The sequence below is a fragment of the Bactrocera oleae genome, chromosome 4 (assembly GCF_042242935.1).
Source record: "Bactrocera oleae isolate idBacOlea1 chromosome 4, idBacOlea1, whole genome shotgun sequence".
Lineage (NCBI taxonomy): Eukaryota > Metazoa > Arthropoda > Insecta > Diptera > Tephritidae > Bactrocera > Bactrocera oleae.
The window spans coordinates 4,847,733-4,866,444 of NC_091538.1; the positions used below are offsets into that span (position 1 = coordinate 4,847,733).

Sequence of the window (18,712 nt, forward strand, 5' to 3'; positions counted from 1 at the left end):
ATAATGAGTTTCAGCATCAAAAGTGCATGATAGCGGTTCATCGCCTATCACACCCATTCAATGAGGTTTACTTTAAAGTCAATATATCGAATCTAAGTACGAACCTTACGTTCCATGGAAAACCATAAAGTATGGAAAAATACAAAAACGCTAATTTCTATTTTTTTACTATTAATTTCGTCACGGTTCTCGTTATTATTTGCACATATGTATTAAATTTTCTTTAGTTCGGTGTGAGTAAATAAAAAATTGCTAATGTTTACGTCAACTTGTTTTTAAACAAATGCAGGCAAATTTTTCATAGAACAAGTAAGGAAGGACTAATTTACACCCCAAACAGTTAATACTCTAGCAACTTGCAAGAATCAAAAGCCCGTAAATTCCTTTAGTTGTTGACAAAACTTTATATTAAGAAATGTAAGGCAAGTTTTCACCCTATTTTATCCATTTTGGGAAGGATATACAAACTGTTATGCGATGCCATGCCGATTGTCCAATTTTGACACCTGCTCCTATAAAGCTCTTTGTGTCATCACGCATGTGAAATTTATTGCATCCGATGCATTTCATTGCAGATTTAACGCAGTTTTAGTAGTTTTTAACAAAACTGTTATATGGGGTTATCGTCCGATTTCCTTTTTTTTCTGGCTGTCTCAAGAGGTATCGAAATGATATGTTCTGTTTAAATTTGGCTGATATAGCTTGAATAGTTTGGGAGATATATACGTTAAACCTATTAGGGCCCGGGGCCACGGCCACTTTAAAAAAATTTGTAAACCACGGGTGTCGCTTATTATTGCGATTGTTTGTACCAAATTACGGTTTTGTATCTTAATTTACGGCTTAGTTAAGGCACTTTACAGGTTTTCAATTAATACGAACTCATCCTAACTTCTTTTGCTAAGAAACACGTGTAAAAAGTTTCAATGAGATATCTCAATTTTTACTCAAGTTATCGCTTGCACGGACGGACGGACAGACAGACAGTCACTCGGATTTCAACTCGTCTCATCAACCTAATCTTTTATTTTATATATAGGTATATATATAACTATAACTCTATATCTAACCTGATTATTTTTAGGTGATACAAACAACCGTTAGGTGAAGAAAACTATTATACCTGTAGCACGAGTTGCAAAAATATAAATTGGTTAAATCTCATATGGTTAATATGTCACTGTGAAATTTACCTTCTTTTGCCATTTAGCACAAAACAAACAATTATATAATCTCTTAATAGTGCTTTATTTGCGCGCGTTTCTGGTTTTCGGGAGTATATAAGGGCATGAAAAAACGAATAGTTCATACTTGTAGTTAAAATTTCAACACCAAAGCAATTAAGAACTAACCGCTGAGCTTCATAACACTACAGTTCATAAAAAAATGGCCAAGTTATATATTTCTAGTTTATTGCTGGTCATCGCGGCCTGTGTTTGTAACATAAACGTGTTTGTAGCTGCTGATTGAAGAATATCCGTACATCGTCTCGTTACAGGATATCTACGGCTCACTCGTCTGTTCTGGTGCCTTAATTGATTCGACAACCGTTGTCACTGCGGCACAGTGTTTAACTTTCTACAACATATCATTTCTGTCTGTCGGTGTTGGCAATTTCGCTAGATTCGTACCAATTGCCAAAACCATCATCAAGTCAGATTTTGAAGTCGGCACCCTGGAGAATGATGTGGGCCTCGTGAAATTGGCAGAAGAAGTGAGTGTTGGTACCATCGCACTAGCCACGAAAGAACCAAATATCGATGTTAGTAGCGTGGTGACCTTTTGGGACTCAGACTACAAGTTGGTGGATACAACGGTGAGACGCATTAGCCCTCAGGAATGTGGTACAGGATACCGCTACGAAGAATGGGAAATATTACCCGGAATGCTGTGCGGATTTCCGAAAGAATGTGGCGCTGAAACCGGAAGTCCTTTGGTTTCAAACAATAAATTGATTGGTGTGGTTTCCTGGGGTTCTGTTTGTGCTAACAAAGAGAGTCCAACTGTCTTCACTGATATTGCATACGAAGCATCGTGGATCACCGAAACGGCTAGATCGCTTTAAATTTGTATATAATATTGAAAATTTAAAAAAATGAATTAAAGTTTTGATTGATTGAAGCAAATGAGTGCATTTTAGTCCTACTGTTAATTTTAGAACGTATATGCTCTGTCTGTCAACGTTTAGAACGTCTTTTTTTAAATCACTACGGGTTCAGATCATTAGATACTATATAAATTTAGTGAATAGACTTCATTTTATCGGGATATGGTCTAAAATTCAAATAGCTGGATTAAATCCGTTTAATGCCGATAGTTTGTATAGTCTGAAAATTATTGGGGGAAATCGAACGAATTTCGTCTTAACTCCATATCAGGTTTCGTTGCGTTTAAATGTGAGTGTGAGAAACAATGTAGCGAATAGTTTTATATGCTCTGAGGCATTCAAAAAATATTACTCAACTAAAACACGAATATTTAGCTTTCAAATGAATCACACACTAATGTTATTTAAAACAAGAAAACACTTCGGTTGCAACGAAGCTAGAATACCCTTCACAAATACAAAAGGTTCTTTACAAGAACTTGATTTTGATTAATCAGTATATATAGCAGGTATGTACTTGTATACGCTATAGTGGTCCGATATTGGAGGTTCCTATCTCAAAAACTGAGAGACTAGTTCGCGTATATACAAACAGACAGACGGGCATGGCTAAATCGACACAGCTAATCATATGTATGTATGTATATAAATGGACAACCGGAGAATCGACACCAACGTATTATGGTTAGGGAATGCTCTTGATTGCATTTAATTTAACTGACATTACTCGTTATATGTTCACTTAATTTTTCTAAGACATCCTATATATTGACTAATATATGTACATATACTTGTATGGTATAAAGTCAACCGAAAGTTCGAAAGTAATTATGTTGGGTATATGGGGCTATGGGAAGTATTAACCAATTTTTAACACAAGGACACACTTTATTCGAAAATAAATTCTCTCTGAATCTCAATAATTTATCTCACAGATCGAATGAAATTTTAGGTAAAAAGTCAGCCATAAGCACTCGTAAATACATATTTGATATCTTGGTGCTTGAAAATTTATGGTCCGATTTCGAAAACTTTTAGTCGTGTGATGTCTTAAGCGCACTATTTGTGCAACATTTTATTCCGATAACTTCATTGATGCTTGAAATCGTGATATATGGGGTGTGAGCATAGTTATCATCCGATTTCATCAATTTTCACACAGTGTGGGGCCAAACCGACTTTTAAAAAACTTTTATCTACAAATGCCTCTCCATACTCTACTGTACCAAAATACAGTTTTGTATATTTATTTTTGCCATGGCTATATCCTTTTAAAATTTAAACTTAACGGCATTTTATGATCCTTAGGGTACCAAGAAAAACACAATTTTTATTCATTATATCGCTATTACGGACAGACAGTATGGAAAAATTAACAACACGTGAATTCATATTATTTCATTTTGTATTAATTGTTTAGCTAATTCAGGTTAAATAGATTTACAAATTAAGGTTTCAGTAATTATTTACATATCTGTATATATTCATGTTCAGTGCAAGTAAATGGAAAATTTTTAATGTTTACTAATAAAACTTGTTATTAATTGCAAAATTTAAATAAAATATGTAATACAGCTGCGACTACACAACAACAGAAGCTGCAAGTGCTAATTCTATATTAATGATAACTGTAATAAATATCATTAAAAATCAAAATAAATTAATGCAGATAACGTTGATCTCAAGCTGGCAATGATTTCTATAACTCAAATTTGATGAAACCGATCGGCTGATTTTTTTATATACGCTTACTATTCCACATTGCTTTTTAAACATATTTCGGATTGTTGTATCTGACAACTTTATCACACAACTTTAGCTACTACATAATAGACGATAGATCACCTGCACTCAACAATGTAGCAGTGCAGCTGGTGCCTAGTTTTTTAGTGATGATGCGTATCTCTATCTTTTAGAACAATCAATTGTACATCGAATGTCAGTAAATATGATTGTTCTTAATTAATTCCCCCTGCGGGTAGGGGTAAGAATTTACCCGCGGTAAGGCATGCCTGTCGTAAAAGGCGACTAAAAGCCAAATGCACTATGACTGTTATTATGTACCTTGCTCAGTAATATCAGCATAGTATGTCAGAAATAGTGCTATAATACTCAGCTTGAACTGATATTATAGACCTTAAATGAAAAAGCAAATAAAAAGACATTTGAAGTTCAAGCGACAAATGTCACCAGTCATTAAGTAATGGGTTGCTCAACTGGCAGTAGTTTCGGCTACACAGTCTTACCGGAGACTTTCTGGTACCACGGGGAACAGAAAGCCCTTGGACTTCGGTCCAATCTGCTCATTGGGTTATGGCCCCTTAGGGGAGATTTGTGGTGGCTGTGGTTGAAACCTAAATGCAGGAAGAACTGAAAATTCAGCCTAAGTGTTTTTTCAGTTCTAAAATAAAGTTGCAAAAAGCAACTGGGTTCCGTACCCGAAATCGGAAGAGGTTTTAGGTCGGCCTCGAATCATACCAAGATGGTAGTGTGGACCCAGACACACTGCCACTGGTATCCAAATAAATACTTGCAAATAGAGAATATTTAGAATAGTCGACAAGTGAACCAGTTTTTTAAAATGTTTAAAGGCTCGAGTTTTTCTGTTTTTCAATTTATATAACTCTTTCAAAGACCACGGACTTATACTTTTACTTTTATTAACAATTACTATTGGAACATACTTTTCAAATAATTTCGTAATAATGTTTTTAAAATGAGAGACACTCAATTCAATGTCACCATTATAATTAGGCCATGTTATTGTAGAAAGTTCTGTATTTAACTTTTTAAAATTACCGTTTGCAAAGTTAAACCGAGTACAGAAGCACGAAGTTTGATGATTATTATCCCGAACATTGCCTGAGATTTCGACAGATATTGAGTCCTCTGGTAGAACAAGAGGATTACTCTGAATAACGATACACTTTGAAGAAGTATCAACGTATACTAAATCTAAGCATTTACCAAATTTATTCGGAATCAAATTAATTTGGTTCAGACCCAACTCGAACATTTTTTCGAAAAACGATTTAAATTCACGTACAAAAGCTCCAGGTGGCCAGAATGAACTATCTAAGACCTTTTTGAATGCTTCAAGAGATACGTCTATTTTAAACGATGATTTACTTCTATCATAATTGATGTTAAATTTACGGATATTGATATCATCGATTTTTAAACGTAACGAAATGTAAGATTTAATGTCCTCCATCAAGGTATCTTTGGCAAGTCTCGAAATAAATATAGAATTTTTAGGTGGAATAACTATCAAATTATTAACTGATGCTACTAAGTTATTAGGGGGGGCCTCTGGAATTGTGAGACACTTATTACTATTAGATAGAGCTTTTGGGGAATTGAGCTCTTTGAAAGTTGACGGCTTATCACCTTGAGGGCAAGGAGAAGAGAGATTTATTAGGTCATTGGGAGGAGACGTTCTTTTCTGTACAAAAGAACTAAGGAACTTACTTCATCGGAAGGACGTTTACGTTTAGGAACAGGTTTAGAGGATTCGTGAGAATTATTCAGGCACTTAAAAGATTTGAACAATTTTTCATAGGGCCTAAATTTTTCTGTGAGGGTTACAAGATCTCGACCGATTTCGTTAAAGCCATTGCGTGTCTCCCTATAAACTTTAAATATAGGCAAGCCCATCACAAAGCCAACATGAAACGTAGCGATCTGACTCGCCTTTAATGTTACAATTGGGGAAGTTACAAGACATAATAAACAACAAGAATGAAGATAAAATAAAAGAGTAAGTAGAATAAAATTTAATAGATATATAATAAATTAGTGTGTTAATAAAATATTAATAATAATAAATTCAATTAAGAACAAACGCAAAAATAATAGCAATTTTTTTTCATCAAAGTTTAAAACCAAGACAGTTTTAAAAATCAATATAGCGAGCACTTTTAGAAGCACTGTAACACATAAAAAGCTAAACGCAACACCTCTGTGAATAAAGAACTAAATGAGACAAATAATGAGAGAAAATAGAATTAAATAAAACAAAATGAAACAAAAAGCTGACTCGGCAGCAAAAATTCGAAAGTTTAAACTTTTTAATACTGCATAAAACTTGAGAACATTTAATACTTATCTTGCAACTCACAGTTAAATCACTAAAAATTTTATTAAATCAGGAAAAAAAAAATCAATTAAACTTGAAGAATTTTGTAAAATAAAAACACAAAAGTTCACAGCCAAAAAATTACAGCTTAAGAGCTTGAAGTGTTGCCACCTTTTGTGGTTGTGGCAACAATGGTTATCCAACTGTCTTGACTAACATAGCATCTTTAGAATCGTTTGTATCGTCGACTGCAAAGTCCTTGTAGGTAGGTAGGTAGGTAAAGTGGCTGTCATTCGACACACTTTGGCCTTTAGGAGGCCCATTGTGATACCACTGGGACTGTGATCCCCTCACTCTATTGGCTCCTCTCTGAACCACCCCGTACTTTGAGACAAGTTTTATCTGTGCAACCTCCGAGACGTCGTCAAGAAACCCACGACCGATGGTTGCGATTCTTTTCCTATATAGTGCTGCGCAATCGCATAGAAGATGTGTAATGGTCTCCTCCTCTTCTACTTCCTGACAGCTTCTACAATAGTCGTTATATGGCGCGACAAGTCTACTGCATGTCTGCCTATTAGACAGTGGCCTGTTAGTACTCCTACGAGAGTTCTATATCATTCCTCTTGAATTTTAACAGTCGGCATGTGCGGCTCATATTCCATTCTTGCCACGTTTGCCTGCTGGTTGAGCAGGTCAGGGATTGATTCCACTGACACTCGGCTATATTAATGACATGTTTGTCGATTAGGTATCTACACGTAGCCAGAGGCATATTTTTGTCCACCTTACCAGAATCTAGTTGTAGGGTGGTGCTTGTTCTGGCTAGTTCATCTGCTACGCAGTTACCAGGGATGTCACTGTGTCCTGGAACCCATTGCAGATTTACAGTGAAATAGGATGACAGATCCGCTAGAAGATCATGGCAATCCTTCACTGTCTTCGACGAAATCCTATGAGACATCAGAGATTTCAAAGCCGCTTGACTGTCTGTATATATAAATACACTTCTTGTTGTGATTACGCTTTTTGTTAGTACAAGAAGGCTTTCTTTAATTGCAGTGACCTCTGCTTGGAAGACACTACAGTGGTCTGGTAACCGTAAGGCGATTTTGGTATCTAATTTAGCCGAGAAGACACCGCCGCCTACTCGGTTATCCAGTTTAGTCCTTGTAAAATGGGTAAATTTTTTGCTATATAAAATTATATTAAATAAACTGAGGTTATATCTAAAATTAGAAACAATTTTATAATTAGTTGGCTGGGTGATCCGTAGAAAAGAAAGGAAAAAAACTTATCAGAAAGTTGTATGAATTTATGAAATGAGCTATTATAAATAATTTGGGTGGTTCATTTGAATCACATTCGACGAAAGCAGACCGGTTGATCTTTTAATGTACGCATGCTATATACATCGTTGCTTTTTGTTGTTGTATCAGACATTAGATTAAATGACTAGGATTCTAGCAAATCAACTCAACTTTAGCTACTACGTAATAGACGATAGAACACCTGTAATAAACAATGTAGCCGAGCAGTTAATTTTTTAGTGATGATTCAATTGTCATCGAATTGCAGTAAATATGATTGTTTGCAATAAAATACGTTTACCAAAGTCGTTTCAATGCAAGGTAAATATGGTCCAACGATAAACAGGTGCTTCATTAGTGGTTAATAATAAGCTGGTCGGTTTGGTTTATTGGAGTTATGGCTGTGGCAATAAAGATAATTCAGCAGTCTACAAAATTATTGCATCCGAGTGCTCATGAAACCTTGAAACGCCTTATAAGCTTTCAATGTTTAATTATTATTATGAATTCAAATATTAAATTGATGTTTTAATTGAAGCAACAGACTGAATTTTAATGTGAGACTTAAAGTTAAAGATTTTAAAGTTGCTGCAGTGCTGAAAGCTTTCTTTTGAAAAATGATCGGGAACATAATGAATGTTAGAAACTAATTTCAAAACACCCAACGGTTTTAATTTTTCAACAAACTATGGTTAAGTTTTAGCGAATTCAGGAATAGCCTCTTCAAAAAAATACATTCCTCGTATCGTTCATAATAGAAGAGATTGAGACCGACTGATCCTTTCAAAATGAATAGGCCAACGGTTGGATTTTGTTTTTTATACATACATATCGTCACCTGGAATTGAACTCGTCCTCTCCATCCAGATTAATTATATAAGTTTTAGGTGTTACAATAAGTAGCTAGAGGGTAATAAATAAGGTTTAAAAAACTTTAAGTACACACCTAACGTTCAATGGAAAACTTAAAAACGTGTGAACATAAACAAAATCCTAATTCATATAATCTTTTTATTAATTGTTTGTTAGGCCAGGTTGAATAGATATACAAATAATGGTTTCAGTTATTATTTGCACAGCTGCATATTTTTAGTTCGGCGAGAGTAAATAAAAAAATGCAAATGTTTGCTAATGAAAAGAAAACTTATTTTTAGACAAAAGGTAGACAAAATGTAAATAAAATAACTAGTATTAAGTAAAATAAGCGACTATTTATTTAATATTAAAGATAACGTTTAATAAAACACATATTTGGGGGTGGCAAGTGGTGACTGATACAGGTCCTAAACCTGGAATACTTCCTAGCGTAACGTCACGGCAGCCTTATTGATATTTACATAAAATGCAAGACAACATTGTACACCCGTTATTATGAACATTGGTGAAAACCTCATATACCTTATATTAAGTTTGCCGCGAGGTTTGTAAGACCCAAAAGGAAACGTCAGAGACCCTCCCCATTACGAGTATATGTGTATATAACTAATAAGCGTGACGAGCTAAGTCGATTTAGCCTTGTCCGTCTGTCCGACTGTCTGTCTGTATATATACGAACTAGTTCCTAAGTTTTTCTCACCAAGTAGCTGCTTATTTGTTGGAACGGCCGATATCGGACCACTATAGCATAAAGCTGCCCTACAAACTGAACGATCGAAAAGCTTTTTTCACGAAATTTTCCAGATCGGACCACTATACCTTATAGCTGTCATACAAACTGAACGATTAAAATTAAGTTCTTGTATGAAAAATTTTTTTATTTGACAAGGTATCTTCACGAGATTTGGCATGGATTATTGCCTAATTTAATAATGCAATCTCCAAAGAAATTGTTCAGATCAGATATCTATAACATATAGTTGTTATACAAATTGACCGATGGAACTCAAGTTCTTGTATGGAATACTTTTTTATTTGACTAGGTACTATTATTATGAAACTCATCGCAACAATCTCTGAATAAATTGTTCTGATCGGAGCACTATAGCATATAGCTGCTATATAAACTAACCGATAATAATTAAGATAAAGCACCTTTTATACTACTCAATGGTATAAAAAAAGCACCTGTGAAGGGTATTATAGCTTCGGTACAACCGCAGTTAACGTTTTTTCATTTAATTTAATTTTTAATTAAGGCTTTAATTAGAAACAAAAGCTGTCTCTTTCTTTCTTCCGCAGACAAAAAATTTAATGTTTAGAAGTACGCTGCATGTTTTTTAGAATATATAAGGGCATAAAAAAACGAATAGTTCATAGTTGTAATTTCGACACCAAAATAATTAGGAACTAAACGCTGATCTTCTTAAAACTACAGTTCATAAAAAAATGGCCAAGTTATACATTTCTAGTTTTTTGCTGGTCATCGCGGCCTGTGTTTGTAACATAAACGCTGTTGGAGCTGTGGGTGGTGTTGCCACTACGATTGAAGCACATCCGTATATCGTCTCGCTACAGGATACCAACGGCTCACTTGTCTGTGGTGGTGTCTTAATTGATACGAGGACCGTTGTCACTACGGCACAGTGTTTAAGTTTTTACGACGTAACACAACTGGTTGTCGGTGTTAGCAATGGCGCTAGAGTCGTATCAATTGCCAATAGCACCTTCAATTTAGGTTTTGATTTCATCACCATGCAGAATGATGTGGCCGTCTTGATATTGGCAGAAGCAGTGAGTGTTGGCACCATCGCACTAGCCACGGAAGAACCAACGAACGGTGTTAGTGGCGTGGTGACCACTTGGGACTCAAGCAACAACTTGGTGGATATAGCGGTGAGTATCATTGGCACTCAGGAATGTGGTTCAGGCCAATACAGTTACAGCGAAGATGATATATTAGCCACAATGCTGTGCGGACTTGCGACTAATACGAATGATTGTGGCGCTTTACCCGGTAGTCCTTTGGTTTCAAACAATGAATTAGTTGGTTTGGTTTCCTGGGGTTATGGTTGTGGTAACAATGGTAGACCAGCTGTCTTTACTGATATTGCATCCGAAGAATCGTGGATCATCCAAACGGCTAGTTCACTTTAAATTTCTATAAAATAATATAAATTTAAAAAATGAATTGAAGTTTTGATTGAAGCAAATTAGTGTATTTTAGTCCTGCTGCTCATTTTAGAACGTATATGCTCTGTCTGTCAACGTTTGGAAACTCAGATTCTGTTCAATATGACAATATGACACTTTTTTTTTTTAAATCACTACGGGTCCATATCATTAGATACTATACAAATTTAGGGAACAGACCTGATTTTATTGGAATATGGTCTAAAATTCAAATAGCTGGATTAAATCCGTTAAATGTCGATAGTATTGTATAGCTTTAAAATTATTGGGGAAAATCGAACGAATTTCGTCTTAATCCAAGTTGAAAACCAGTGTGAGAAACAATGTAGTGAACAGTTTTAGAAGCTCTGATGCATTCAAATGAATCACACATAATTTCTATTTAAAACAAAAAAACATGTTAACTTCGGTTGCAACGAAGCTGGAATACCCTTCATAAATACAAAAGGCTCCTTACAAGAACTTGATTTTGATTATATAGCAGGTATATATGTGCTATAGTGGTACGGTATCGGAGGTTCCTATCTCAAAAACTGTTTTGTATCTTAATTTTTGCCATGGCTATATCCTTTTAAAATTTAAACTTAACGGCTTTTTATGAGCCTTAGGGTACCAAGAAAAACACAATTTTTATTCATTATATCGCTATTACGGACAGACAGTATGGAAAAATTAACAACACGTGAATTCATATTATTTCATTTTGTATTAATTGTTTAGCTAATTCAGGTTAAATAGATTTACAAATTAAGGTTTCAGTAATTATTTACACATCTGTATATATTCATGTTCAGTGCAAGTAAATGGAAAATTTTTAATGTTTACCAATGAAACTTGTTATTAGTTGCAAAATTTAAATAAAATATGTAATACAGCTGCGACTACACAACAACAGAAGCTGCAAGTGCTAATTCTATATTAATGATAACTGTAATAAATATCATTAAAAATCAAAAAAAATTATGCAGATAATGTTGATCTCAAGTTGGCAATGATTTCTATAACTCAAATTTGATGAAACCGATCGGCTGATTTTTTTATATACGCATACTATCCCACATTGCCTTTTAAACATATTTCGGATTGTTGTATCTGACAACTTTATCACACAACTTTAGCTACTACATAATAGACGATAGATCACCTGCACTAAACAATGTAGCCGTGCAGCTGGTGCCTAGTTTTTTAGTGATAATGCATATCTCTATCTTTTAGAACAATCAATTGTACATCGAATTGCAGTAAATATGATTGTTCTTAATTAACTGTATTAACTATAAACAGTTTACACAACACACATAGTAAATATTGGTTGATTATGAAGGTATATAAGGGCACTCGAAAACTGAGTAAAGCATAGTTGAACATTTAACATCATACTAAACAGACTTAAAGCGCGAAGTTAACTATAGTGACTTTAATATAGTTTATCTGAAGAAAAAAATGGTGAAATTATTTGCTTGCACTATCCTGCTAGTGATCTTAGCATACTCTAGTAATACATCCGCCACCAACATTGAGGGTGGTGTACCGACGACCTTTCAAGCGCATCCCTACCTCGTTTCAATACAAGGTAAAGATGGTCCACCGGTAATCTGTGGTGGTGCTTTAATTAATGAGAAAACCGTTGTGACTGCTGCGCAATGCTTGGCTTTCTACGATGTTTCCCAACTGGCTGTCGGTGTCAATAATGGCGAAAGAATCGTTGAAATCGCTGCACAAAGCTTCAATCCGCAATTTGATTTTGTTACCATGGAAAATGATGTGGCCGTTTTGAAATTAGCGGAATCAGTGGAAAGTGGTTTCATTGAGTTAGCCAGCAAAGTACCGGTAAACGGTGCCAGCGGAATGGTAACCGGTTGGGCAGAAAACAACAGTCTCGTTGATGTTGCCGTGAGAACAATTAACGCCGAGGAATGCGGTTCCGGCGACTATAAGTACAGCGAAGACGAAGTGTTGAAGACCATGTTATGCGGCCTGGCTAGTAATCTACAAGCTTGTAATGGTCAACCGGGTGCTCCATTAGTGGTTAATAATCAGCTGGTCGGTTTGGTTTCTTGGGGTTATGGTTGTGGCAACAAAGGTAATCCAGCTGTCTTCACTAATATTGCAAGCGAGCGTTCATGGATCATTGAAACGGCTAATAAACTTTAAAATTATTAGATTATTACAAAAAATCAAATAATAAATGACAGTTTTGATTGAAGCAAAAGACTGGATTTTATTGTGAGAATTCTATGACTGCTGCAATGCTTACCCCCTTCTTTCGAATCATGATAGTGGAAATAGTAATTGTTAAAAGCTAATTCTCAAACACCACACAGTTTTCAACTTGCATCAAACTCTAGTTAAATTTCAGCGAATTTAGAATTGACCTTTTTACAAAAAAACTTTCCCCATATTACACATAAAAGAACGGTTTGAGACCGACAGATCATTTCAAAAGCTTAGTCTGTCAACGATTGGAAGGTCGAACGTTGTGCAATTTGAAACTTTTGAAACCACTTTTTCAGAAAAATATTATCTTTATTGAAAGAGCTCTACACTATTAGATATTAGACAAAAATCGCGAACAGGCTCGACCATACCTTTAAATTAGTTTGTTTATATAATTGCCCTGATTTTATTTTATTGGATATTGTCTACAAGTATAATCGTGCAAAATACTGAAAGGTAATTAAAAGATAACAAAAGTAGTTAAATATTTTCATACATTCATATTTGTATTGTTTAAAAAGTTCTAAGCCAGTTGCATAGTAAGCCTCTTAAGCAATTCGGTTAACAATCTGTTGTGGAAAAAATACTTACTTAGTATTTTCTCTCCTTAACGCTAACCAAATAGATGCCTTTAATCCTTCGAATATCGATAGTCTGTGTAGGTACATCAGCAAATGTAGTTAAAGTCGCGAAGAACTTCACTCATGAGAAATTCAACTCGGACACCATCCATTATGATGTCGCTGTATTAAACTCGCCACGCCAATACAACTCTGTTCCTGGGCGAAAATAATCTCAGCGAAAGTAAATTCTCCTGCGCGCGCTAATGTTATCGTCGCCGTTTGGCCCCAAACAAATGAAACCCAACGGTAAGGTAATTGCAAAGCTTAAATGAAAAGATTATTGCGCCTCAGGTGTGTAGTCAAAAATAAAAAAATTATGAAATCATCGAAGGTGTGATTTGTGTCGGTGTGAACGGCGCTGGTTAAAGTAGCTGCGGTGGTGAATCTGATGGTCTTTTAATAGTGAATGGTGAACAAGTTGGTATTTTTGCATAGAATGAAGGTTAAAGTCCCATTCACATATAGCTTTACATGACTGTTCATAATGAAACAACGAAGTGCAGAAAATATATGAGCGTTTTGCTTTCAGTGTTTCGCTTTAATAAAAATGGCGGCGGTTGCTTGGCAAAGCGTTAAAAGATGTCAGTTGCCCAACATTTTGCTTGAAAACTTTTTATGTGAAGCCACTTATATAAAACTCTTATTCTTTAAAAAAAGTCATATGGCTTTAATCAAATGTCTAAGTATTTTTGGGTTATTTTCCAAAATAAATTATTTTGAGAAACAAATTTTAGTTAATTAATTAAAAACGATTTTAAAAATGATTTATTATTTAGTGCTGAGTGCTATTGCAAAAAAAAAGAAAAATTTATGAAATATTGAAAATTTTAAAAATAATAACAAAAATGCAGTGTGTTTAATTAAATGTTTATAGCTGTATGTTATTATCACTGAAACTTTCCTAATTCTCAAGTGGAAATATGTCATTTCAATAAATTTTAATTTTAATGAGACTACTTTACTCAGATTTTGTCACTAAATTCGCAGTGCGGCAGTGTACACTCATGGGTTGTGAAGACAATACCTGGTTAAACTGTAAAATGGGTAACTGCGCGTTTAATATTTTGTGTGCTACCTTTTTTTCTTTTTAGATCAGATCAGGTCAGATATATAACGGCAAAGTGATCGATATTATACAGCTTTCTTACCAAGTTAGTTTACGTGAAAGGAATATCACTATACCGCAAGACTGCTACAAGTATTCGTGTGGTGACAGTATATATGTATGTTATTCTGATCGTAAACGGCGCTTTTGATGAAAAATTATGAAAAAAAATTTATTTATGATAATGCTAAAAAATATGATTTATTTTGTTGTATGTGCTTTTTAAACATTTTGCCTTTATTATAAAGAAATATTATTTTTTAAATAAAATGTTGAGTGTTATTAGAGCTTATCTGTTAAGTTGTGCAAATTATTTCTTCTTACAATGAAGATTTTCTACGATTTTCGGAATAAGGTATAAGAAGTATTGAATTTTACAAAATTTGTCTGCAGTTGATAGAGTTGGCTAAACTTAAAGTGTAATGAACAGTTTGCTCTAAACCGATTCCTAAAGCACCTAAAAATTCCCACATTTATAAATATACGGTTCAAGGCGCGAACTTAGAATCTCACCCTCGTATAGACCATATGGTATAAGTACATTCCGTATCATTCGATCACGTAAATAATTATATAATGGACTCAACTGTTTATCAGGGTAACACCATAAACACCATAAATTACCTTTAAGTAACCTTTAACAAATATAACCGCACAACCTTGTTACCGTATCATCAAGGCATACGCCGTCATCTACCGATAATTACCGATAAGCTCTCGATTAGAGTCTTTGAAAATCCACTGGCTTATCAATATTTTACTACTGAATTTGATGAAATGTGCTTCGGCGTTATTACAACCGCTTAGAAATTAGTCTTTGACCAACCGACCGGTCAACAAGTCTTCTCTCTTGCCTTCAGTTCACTTTAAACGTTTATTTTTTTCGCAATGAGAAGCTACATCATTTTAGCCTGCTTATTGGCGATAGCCTCTACAAATACAGCTTGGGCGCGCACTCTCGCCAAAACGGACTCAGTCGAAGCAGGGATTACCGATGCAATAGATGGACGCATCGTTGGCGGTTACACTGCTAACATCACAGCCTATCCGCATCAAGTTAGTATGCGTCTGAAGGGTATACTAACTCCGCAGAACAGTTATTCACATAATTGTGGCGGTTCCATTTACTCCGAGCACCTGATCGTGACAGCAGCCCATTGCGTTATCGGTAGGGTAGCAAGTCAATATCAAATTGTCGCAGGTGCTAATGAGAGACGTAGTGTTGACGGTGTAGTTGTACCCGTCAAGGAGATCATTATGCATGAACAATATGATCCAAGTACTTATGACAATGACATTGCGCTAATCGTACTCGGTGCGCCGTTGCCGATTAATAATGTGACCATTAAAGCCATACCGTTGGCTGACAAGCCCTCAGCTAATGGTGCTACTGCGATTGTTACCGGTTGGGGTACGCTGAGAGAGAACGGTGCAAGTTCAGATCTATTACAAGAGGTCAAAGTGCCGATTGTCAGTAATGAGTTCTGTCAGCAAGATTATAATAATGCACTAATTTCCGATGCTATGTTGTGTGCGGGCGTACGAGGCATTGGCGGTAAGGATGCGTGCCAGGGTGATTCGGGTGGACCTTTATTGGTTAACGGCAAGTTGGCTGGTGTGGTGTCATGGGGTAGAGGTTGTGCAAGGTCAAATTATCCAGGTGTTTATAGCAATGTAACGCATTTGCGGCCGTGGTTGATTAGAAAGATTGCTGAAGTACAGTCTACCTTGTTGTACTAATGTTTAAAATATTATGCTAATAAATAGTACCTTCACGTATCAGTGTATAATCTTTTTTGTTTTATTTAAACTAAATATGGAAAATGATGAAGTTATACTATAAGCATCATCGGGTTTTATAAGTATCATAATGCAATAACATTACTTTCGTTGTCTACATTTTAGCGCGCAGATAATACATTTTATTGATATAGATGCTTAAATTGAAAATTAATAGTCAGTGAAATTTTTTTAAGTAACGGCAATATAAACAAAATAAAATTATACGAAGCATTTAGTATTAAACAATATCTAAAATACATTTTGCATTAATACGGCAACACTGTTATTAAAAATTTAATATAATTAAGGGCACATAAATGATTATTGATATCAGAAATAAATATAAGTAGATATGTTTATGGTAAGCTGACTGCGTCTTTATTGCGCGCTACCATTGATAAGAAGCAGACACGTATTGTACAACCATTAAACTATAAAATAATAAATAGTTTTTTAAAGACACTTTAGGGTAAATCATTCGTAGCAATTCTCGTTTTATGTAGCGCAATAGTAAAGTTATAACCGTAATTCTAAGGAAATTCTATGCCAAACGGCTTTCGAAATACGAGATCCAGCTCGAACCACAAATTGCTTATGATCGAACTCAAATATTTGCACCAAATAATTGATTTTAAGGCCAAGTGGTGGTGCACAATCAAGTTATCTGGAAAAATTATTGCATACTTTATTTTATGTTATTTTGTAGTCCAGACTAGGCTAGAAATATGCTAATCATGAGTTAAAAAACGAGTCCTCTAGTGGCAGTCGTTTCTTGATATCAAATGTCTTACCTCTTCTTGACATTTAAACTATTTAGCACTTGCCATTGTTCGAATAATATAAACACGCTCACCATATTTTAGGTGGTAAAGCTCGGTAAAAGATCTCAAAAAGCTATAGCTGTGAATATGGAGTCCCATAGCCCGCCGAATACTTCGAAAGACTAAATTAAAAGGAGAAGAAGATCTACAAAAAATTTGACAAAGTTTTACTTATTAATTCCATTGCATGTAGAGTGCGTTCAAAATAATGCCTACCATAGCTATCTCGGGCATTTCCGCATTGGTCAATTTATGACATATGGCAGGCATGACAAATACTAAGAATGGAAAAATAGTTAAATTCAAGTGCTAGAAAAGAAGTGCGTTATCATGTTTAATTTTACAAAAATATATGATATGTTAAAATATTATCGAAATGGCATTAAATTTTACCGCCATAAATTTTGTTATACCACTGGGCACAGTACATGTTCGATTTCGTTGCATTACGGACGCACAAGAAAACAATGGCATCACTTTTTACCAACGCGCTACAAATTTTCCTTGTGGCCCTCTGTGCCTCAATCACGTTAAGAGTATACGCGACACCACAAGGACGCATTGTTGGCGGTGAAACGGTGGACATCGCTAGCGCACCGTATTTAGTATCCTTACGCTACAAGCGCAATGCTTCGACACCCTTCATGCACCGTTGTTCCGGCACAATTTATACCAAGGATGTCGTGCTGACCACTGCACGTTGCGTCATCGGCTTGCAGCGTCAACAACTGTTAATTGTAGCCGGCAGCAGTTATAGTTCACAAAGCGACGGTTCTGTTTATCTTATCAAATCAATTGCAATACATCCGGATTTCGATATTTGGTTCATAGATAGCGATTTGGCATTGTTGCGCTTGGAATATCCGCTCATCAGCCAACGCGAGAAGGTGATTAAGCCGATCAAACTGGCTGAGGAATTACCCGTAGCTGGCAGCGCGGCTACTGTGGCTGGTTGGGGCGCTGCGGCTGAGTATGTAGAACTTGAGGAGCAATTGCAAGAGGCCAATGTGCGCTTAATGGACACTGCGCAGTGCAAAGCAGCATATGGCGCCGGGCGCATTAGCGCGGCCATGTTGTGTGCCGGTGGTGAAAGTGCAAATGGCGTTGCAATCGACGCGTGTCTGGGTGACGCGGGTAGTGCGCTTGTATCGAATGGCACGGCTGTAGGTTTGGTATCGTGGGGTAATGGCTGTGGACGTGTCGGTTTCCCTGGAGTTTATACAAATTTGGTGTATTTCAATGAGTGGATTAACAGTGAGGCGACTGTGGCATTTTAATAGTATATAATAATAAATAATATGAAATTTCAACCCCTTTTTTATGCTAACATTGACTTGTATGAAAGGAAATTAATAGCTGGTTTACCAATTGAATAAAATTCCTAGAAACAACGTATCATTTACAAATAAGCTGATTGACATTTAATCGGTTTCTACAATTGCACCATAAACTCGATCGAATCTATGTGTTTATGTGATTATTGTTCAGATAGTGTTATAGCAAATGCGTAGTTCTGGCAAGCTGAGAAAGCTTTGTTGGAAGTAAGAAGCTTTCTTTGCGCTTGCGATGAATAAAACTTGGTGGTATATGTACATAGGAA

At 35.5% G+C, this 18,712-nt stretch overlaps 3 protein-coding genes across 3 annotated transcripts in view; all 3 read left to right on the forward strand.

Moving 5' to 3' along the window:
• The window catches only part of LOC106626750 (uncharacterized), a 33,500-nt gene that overhangs the window by 8,685 nt on the left and 6,103 nt on the right, over positions 1-18,712 (forward strand). Inside the window, exons 4-6 of the mRNA XM_070107840.1 lie at positions 1,624-1,978; positions 15,380-16,243; positions 17,523-18,386. Coding sequence (XP_069963941.1) covers positions 1,624-1,978; positions 15,380-16,243; positions 17,523-18,386 — 2,083 coding nt within the window. The remainder of the gene's footprint in view (positions 1-1,623; positions 1,979-15,379; positions 16,244-17,522; positions 18,387-18,712) is intronic.
• On the forward strand, positions 9,738-11,388 carry LOC106626892 (trypsin alpha-3). Its single transcript, XM_014246787.3, has one exon. The coding sequence runs from the start codon at positions 9,821-9,823 to the stop codon at positions 10,526-10,528; it is 708 nt and encodes a 235-aa protein (XP_014102262.2). The 5' UTR covers positions 9,738-9,820; the 3' UTR covers positions 10,529-11,388.
• On the forward strand, positions 11,904-12,776 carry LOC106626891 (trypsin theta). The gene has a single exon (XM_014246786.3). It carries the CDS (start codon positions 12,008-12,010, stop codon positions 12,716-12,718), a length of 711 nt encoding a protein of 236 aa, XP_014102261.2. The 5' UTR covers positions 11,904-12,007; the 3' UTR covers positions 12,719-12,776.